Source organism: Cupressus sempervirens, chromosome 3 (assembly GCF_028749045.1).
Source record: "Cupressus sempervirens isolate cs-2001-9-10 chromosome 3, ASM2874904v1, whole genome shotgun sequence".
NCBI classification, from domain to species: domain Eukaryota; kingdom Viridiplantae; phylum Streptophyta; class Pinopsida; order Cupressales; family Cupressaceae; genus Cupressus; species Cupressus sempervirens.
Window position 1 is genome coordinate 718,569,906 of NC_143120.1, and position 7,318 is coordinate 718,577,223.

Consider the following 7,318-nt stretch of genomic DNA (forward strand, 5'->3'; position numbering starts at 1 on the left):
ACGTCTATCTAGATAATCATACCCGGCAACCTTTTGCTATTCATGTTGTTAATTGTTTCCCCTGCCAAAATGATGTTGTCTGAGATCTCTCTGTCCGGGACAAATCCATGTTGTTCTTCTGAAATGATTCTACCTAAAATAGGTTTTAGTCTATTAACCATTGCCTTTGCAACAATTTTATACAAGGTGTTACAAAGAGCAATCGGTTTGAAATCATCCATGGAGATAAAGATCACATTTTTTGGAATGAAAGCAATGACTGTATTATGTAATTCTTTCACAAATTGACCCCTTGCCCGAAAGGATTCCACCAACTTAAGGATGTCATCACCCATGAACGACCAACACCTTTGGAAAAACTCAGCCAGAAAGCCATCCAAGCCTACTGCCTTAAATGCGAGATTGCCAAAAACTGCCTTCTTGACTTCTTGGAGAGAGAATGGCTTCACAAGCATCGGATTGTCCTCTACTTTTATATTATTAGGAATAACCTTAGTTACCGGATTCGCCTGGAAAAGGCCGGATCCGAGCTCTGGTCCGATTCGGATCCGGATCCGGATCCGTGAGGATCCGGGCAGGATTACGAATCCTGGCCAGATCCTCGAGGATCCACGCGCGGATCCGCGTGAATCCGCGGCAATGACAGGAGGAGTATGCAAAAACGTGGGCCCATTATCATTTTTTAATGTGTTTTTTTTTGCCCTAAAGGCCCTAAACCCTAAAAACGACCCTCTAAATCACAATGCAAGTTCATTTGCTCTCTATTTTGCTCTCTCATTTTGCTCTCTCATACTTGCTAGTTTGAAGTGAAGTGCTTGGATTCGAAGGAGATTGGTTGTGGAGCTTCAAATACCTTGCAAGAAGTGTTTAAGGTATGCATTTCAACCATATTCTTGAATTCTTTCATAGATTATTGATTTATTTTTAGTTTTTCAAATTTTCAAGTTTTTGTGCAAGTGTGAAGCATGGTTTTCTTTCACTTTTTCCAAATTGCAAGAATAGAACAATGAGTAGTCAAGGCTCAGTGGGTGTGGGTGGGGCTGGAGCTGCATCACCAAGCTTCAAAATTGATAAGGGGTCTCCTTTATGGAGACACACAACAAGAGTTGCACAATGTCCTGGGGGTGGGGCATACATATGGAAATGTAATTTTTGCAACATACAACATAGAAGCTCCTATTCCCGAGTGAAACTACATTTTTTGGGCCCTACGGGTGAAGGAATTCACATGTGTCAAGGTAGTGATAAGAAGGGATTACCAGCTACACAAATAGCAGCATTAGCAAAAGAGCAAGATAATGCTAATAGAGCAGTTGCAAAAGCAAAACGTGGTGCTTCCCAAAAAATAAATATACGAACACCATCATTTGATCAAACAAACAGAAGAACACATCCTTTTTTGCCTATGCCAACTACAAATGATGAAGATGAAGACCCATCTCCACTCACCCGGAAGAGAGGCCCACTAGATAGGGCATTCCAAATTGAAAAGAGAGACATTGCTAATCACAAAATTGGACGTTGTTTAATTGCAAATGGTGTTTCATTTAATTTTGCTAGATCACCTTATTTTAGGGAGATGGTGGAAGCAATAAATGATGCACCCCATGGTTACAAACTACCTGGTTATGAGAAGTTGCGCACTACCATATTACATGATGAGAGGAAAAATGTAGAGGCTCAACTTCAACCAATAAGAGATTTTTGAGTTCAATCGGGTGTGTCTATTATTTCGGATGGTTGGAAAGATTGTAGAAACCGTCCATTGATCAATGTTATTGCTATATGCCCTAAGGGGGCAATGTTCTTGAAGGCAGTTGATTGTGAAGGGCAAGTGAAAGATGCAGAATTTATTTCACGCATTCTCATTGATGCCATAGAGTCAGTGGGTCCTAATAATGTTGTTCAAGTGGTCACGGACAATGCAAAAGTTTGCAGGGCTGCAGGGATAATTGTAGAGTCTAGATATGATCATATCTTTTGGACACCATGCACCGTCCACTCTCTCAATTTAGTGATGAAAGCAATTGGCACCGAAATAGATTGGGTGAAAAGGATATATGAGGAAGCTGAAGAGATTCAAATGTTTGTGACAAATCACCACATGTCACAAGCAATTTTTAGGAGTTTCTCGGACTTGGAGTTATTGAAGGTAAATTTTATATTTAATATATAATTGAATATTATTGGATTCCACAATTATTAATTTTTGTTGTTGTTTACATTAACATGTTTTAATTTTTAAATGTTTTACTAACTTGAGTTTAACATGTTCTTAGGTTGTTGAAATCCGCTTTGCCTCTCACACAATCGTCTTGAGACGGCTTGTGAAGGTAAAAGAAGCATTGAAGCATATGGTCATTAGCCCCCAATGGGGCATTTGGAAGAATTCCAATATAGCAAGGGCTTTAAATGTGAGAAGAATGATACTAGATGAGGATTGGTGGGGTCTTGTGAGTTATGTGTTGGAAATCACCGATCCAATAATGGCAATGCTTCGCTTCGCAGATAGTGATGAGCCATGCCTTGGGGATATTTATGATTCCATGGATAGTATGCTGGAAAAAATTAAAATGGTAAGTTTTACGCTCTTTTACAACAATTTTTGATTTGAGAGATATCTAGATTCTAAAGTTTAAATTGACATATTCACTAATTATAATTATTATTCATATTTCATATCTTAGGTCATACAGAGGAGGGAGAATGATCCTGAGGACACCCTTTACAAGAAGGTGGAAAAAATTGTTCATCATCGATGGAACAAGATGACCACACCTTTGCACCTCCTTGCATATGCTCTATCCCCGAGGTATTGTAGTTCTTATCAAATGTTTGTGCTTATTTTATCCAATGTTTGTGCTATTAATATTTGATAGTGTTCAATTGTCTTTTGTTATCCCCAGGTACTATAGTGCAGATGTACTTCGCCTTCCAGGTAGAGTGCCACCATTTAGAGATGCAGAGGTTGCAGATGGGTATAAGAGGGCACTAGCTAAGATATTCCAAGATCCAGAGATTGGGGCAATTGTGAGGAGTGAATTTGCTGCTTTCAACTCAGGTGAGGATTTCGACCCTATTGCCATAGCAGACCAAAGCAGGATGGGTGCCATCAAATGGTGGTACCTTCATGGGCAAGCCTTCACGTACCTCCAACCTCTTGCCATAAAGGTCCTATCCCAAGTAAGTTTGTAAAATTAAGCTTAAGGTTAACATTCTCAATTCCTTGAATTTATTATTTAATTTATTTATCTTGATTGTTGTATTGATAATTTTTAATTTCTCTTTAGGTTGCCAGCTCTTCTGTCGCTAAGCGGAATTGGAATACTTACTCCTTTATCCACTCAATCAAACGCAACCGGTTGGCTCCAAAAAAATCAAAAGACCTTGTGTTCATTCACAACAATTTGCGCTTGTTGTCACGGAAGGATCCTAAGTACAAGAAGGGGCCCGAAAAGCTTCGGGATGTAGCACCCGAGACTCCTAATTTAGATATGACCATCCGAGATCTTGCTAGATCCACTTTGATTGATGTGGATGATGAGGAGGAGGATTATGAGTTAACAATCCCCTCTACTACTAGTGGTTTGGGTTCCTCTACTAATACAGATGCAGCACTTGCAGCTCACCAGTACCCCTCTGATGCGGATTTTCTTGAAAACCCATTTGATGATTAAATAAAAAACTTTAGTGTTGACTCTTGACTCTTTTATGAGTAAATCATGTTATAAACTTTAAGTTTAATGATCTATATTTTGAATGTTACAAGCTTTCACTTTCAGTAATTCAATGTGAATGTGTTGATTTTCTTTATAATCGTGAAAATAGATTAATTATCAATGTCATTGATCAAGTATACTAGATTCATACTATGAAATGATTTAGTTTTAGAATTATGTATATTTCTCTTCTTTTTAGTATATATAATGCATATGCATATATATATATATATATATATATATATATATATATATATATATATATATATATATATATATATATATATATATATATATATATATATATATATATATGTGCACGAATCCTCCACGAATCATAATTGGGAAAAAAAAAATCCCGAATCCACGGATCCGATTCACGTGCCTGAATCGGATTCGTGTCACGAATCGGCAACTAAGGGAATAACATATAATATTGACGAAGCTAAAGAAGATTGAGACTTAACAGAAGAGCCCAAAATATTTTGAAAATGGGAAATAGCTACATTTTCAATGGATTCTCTATTGTCGTGCCATCCTCCTAAACCATGTTGAACATTATTGATGTTGTTTTGGGCCCTTTTGGCTTTCACAAAGGCATGAAAGAACTTTGAATTGTTGTCACCAACTTGAATCCAAGATTCTCTAGATTTGTTTCTCCAATAAATTTCTTCCCTAAGAAGTAACTCCGCCAGCACCTTCTTTAAAGATTTTTCTTTTTCAAATTCTACATTAGTCATCCCTAAGGCAAGCACCATATTATTCAAATCTTCTAACTCCTGTTCTACTCTCAGCTTTTCAATAAAATTGTTCTTAAATGAGTATTTGTTCCATGCCTTCATTTTCTAATCTCCTTCAACCTGTTTACCATAATAAAGTTGGGTGTTCCCTTGAAATGATCACTGGATTTCCACCAATCAACCAAATTTTGAAGAAAGGAGTCATCTCTCCACCACATATTTTGAAATCTAAGGCAGCTTTTAGGCTTCATTAAAGAGGAGGATAACAAAGTTAAGTAGGATAGTGATCTGATAAAGACAAAGAAATGATGAGCGAATCCACCCTGAAATCCAAATCAAACCAACCTGGATTAATCAAAAATCTGTCCAGTCTTTCAAAAATTCTGGTAAAATTTGTTCTCCAATTTCACCGAGTGAAAAAGCCATTTGAAGTCACCACATCAATCAACTTATTGTCGTTAACAACTTCCCTGAAGTCATCCATAGTCTTTGAAAATTTCTTACTCTTCTAGCCTTTTCTTCTAAAGCCAGAGTTGCATTGAAATCACTAGCCAAAATGAAGTTGCAAGAACCTAGCCCAACAATTTTTAAGGAAAGCTCTTTCCACACAACAGCTTTGCCTTTGGTTCTTATGGGATCATAAATGTTGAAAATTACAAAAGAGATGTCTTCCTGAAGACATTCCACTTTGCCAATCAACCAATTGTCATGTTTTTCCAATTGGGACATTTTGATACAAGAAAATTTCCACAAAAAAGCCAATGCCACCTGAAGCCCCTTTGGCTTCCTGAAAGTATCTTTCCCATAATTGCACAAATGAATTAAGCTGAGAGCTCTATCCAAATTAAGTTTTGTTTCTTGAATAAGCACTACGTCACTATCCAGTCTATGAAGCGCCCTTAAAAACAAGCACTTTTTGTCAGGGGATGCCAGACCCTTGACATTCCAGGAGGAGATCTTCATTGCTCACCAAGGGAGGAGTCTCCTCCCTTGGCTTTCTTCATGAAATCCAGTACACTGACTATGCCCTTCTCCTTGGCTCTCTCCTCCCTTAGTTGTTTGTTCGATCTTCTCCCTCTACCACCTTTGGCTTTTCCCAACAGAACATTCACCGATTGACTGATACCTAGGTTCAATATTATCCAATTCGTCATTCATGAAATCTTCTACTAAACATCTATCATAATCAATGTCTGAATCCGATCTATATTGTACCAACAGGATGATCTCCAATTGTCCTCCCCTTACAAAATCATGCCCAGTTGATGAGCATTCTCCCATTGTTCTAATCGTCGTGTTCTACGAAGGAGAATTTTTGTCCTTTGATTTTGCTTCAATGCTGGTTTGCGAAGGGGGTTGCTTATTCATCGATTTTTCTTCCTTTCCAGAAATGGTTAATGGAACCATTGTATTCACCTTTCTCCTCCAAACTTTGGCTGGTTTGACAAAAATCCTGCAATTGTTTGTGGTGTGATTCTTTAAGCCACATTTCATACACACCAATGATTGTTGCTCCACTTCTATGGATTGCATCTAGCAAGAATCCCCAGAGACCAATTTGATAACTGAAGGAATTTTCTATACTACCGCAAGTTTGATTCTTGCAAATAAGTATGAACCATTATTGACAATTGATTCATCAATTTCCTGCAGAGTTCCCAACGATCGACCAATATGTTCCAATGTTGAATCTCTCCAAAATTCAAGAGGCAAATTGTATAAATGGATCCAAATGGGATTTTGGTAAAAACCCAACGACAATAGATTAGAAAACTGTTGCCAAGGTTGAATGTACAAAGGGGATAACCCGAAAAACCAAGTCTGTCCCATAAGAATTGAATTTCTGATCTCTTCATTTTGAAAAATCACAATGAAGAAATTCTTGGGCATAAATTTAATAACAACTTCTTTACACCAATTTTTTATAACCCAATTCTTGGTTTACTCTCGCGAGACCCTTTCGCCAACGAATCTCCCAATAATTGTGAGTTTCTTCCACATGTTTGCATCTTCCTCCGCTTCCTTGGCCATTTGTATCTCCAAAAAGTCTACTTCCTGAGGGAGTTTCTCCTCCTTGTTTTTGCCATTAGAGTGCGCAGGTTGCAAACAAGTTCGTACCTCTTTCATTTCTCCTTCCTTAAATCTTGTTTTTCGCATTGTTTCTCTTAATGAGAAAAGAGTTCAATCAGTAACCATTATTGCAGTTGGGTTCTAGTAGCAATGGCCAAAAATTGCTAAATATCTTGCATTGGGTTGGTTATAAGGAATGGTATATGATGGTAGCCTTTTTTCTCTTAGTATTAGGAATCTTCAATACATTAACTAATAACTTTGCCACAACAAGATAAATAGCAAGCAAATAGTTACATCCAAAATTATTATAGAAAATGTTGCAAAGATTAGTAAAGCATAACTTAGATTTTCTAACTAAACTAACGATTTAATGAGCTTGAGGTTTATGGCAGAATGTAGGAAACAAGGTGTTGAACCCTTATTCAAGAAGACTTTGACATCCATATGACTAGTTCATTCTTTCCAATCAAAACTTGTTTTGAACCCAAGACATCCTTAGTACCACTTTGGAAATTGATGTTAAAGAAAACAAAATTATTCTATCAGTCAAATTGAGCTAGTGGGATCTCATTGAATCTTGTAAAACTGGGACATGCCCCTTTTAAATATATAAAAATGTATAGGACGAAAGTCCTGGGAGAGACTGGAGGTATTCTTCTCCATTCTTTCCTACCAATGCATGTTTGAACAGAGACCCTATAAATTCTTCTTTTTAATAATATAATCAAATAGCTTCGCCCTTTTACCGATCAAAAACACAAATAGAGTAATTTGAGTAAACTTTAA

The 7,318-nt window shown here is 37.2% G+C and overlaps 1 protein-coding gene across 1 annotated transcript; it reads left to right on the top strand.

Annotated features, from left to right (window-relative positions):
* The first annotated feature begins 333 nt into the window (after positions 1-333).
* LOC149568780 (uncharacterized) lies at positions 334-3,210 on the top strand. The gene is made up of 4 exons (XM_089816777.1): positions 334-651; positions 2,280-2,576; positions 2,688-2,812; positions 2,907-3,210. The coding sequence occupies exons 1-4, from the start codon at positions 334-336 to the stop codon at positions 3,193-3,195; spliced, it is 1,029 nt and encodes a 342-aa protein (XP_089672903.1). The 3' UTR covers positions 3,196-3,210.
* The last annotated feature ends 4,108 nt before the right edge of the window (positions 3,211-7,318 follow it).

Excerpts from the sequence above, each read along its gene's own strand:
- LOC149568780 (XM_089816777.1), top strand. The coding sequence starts at position 334 with ATGAACGACCAACACCTTTGGAAAAACTCAGCCAGAAAGCCATCCAAG. Across the intron at positions 2,577-2,687 it reads TGCTGGAAAAAATTAAAATG|GTCATACAGAGGAGGGAGAA; the intron begins GTAAGTTTTACG and ends TTCATATCTTAG. Across the intron at positions 2,813-2,906 it reads GCATATGCTCTATCCCCGAG|GTACTATAGTGCAGATGTAC; the intron begins GTATTGTAGTTC and ends TGTTATCCCCAG.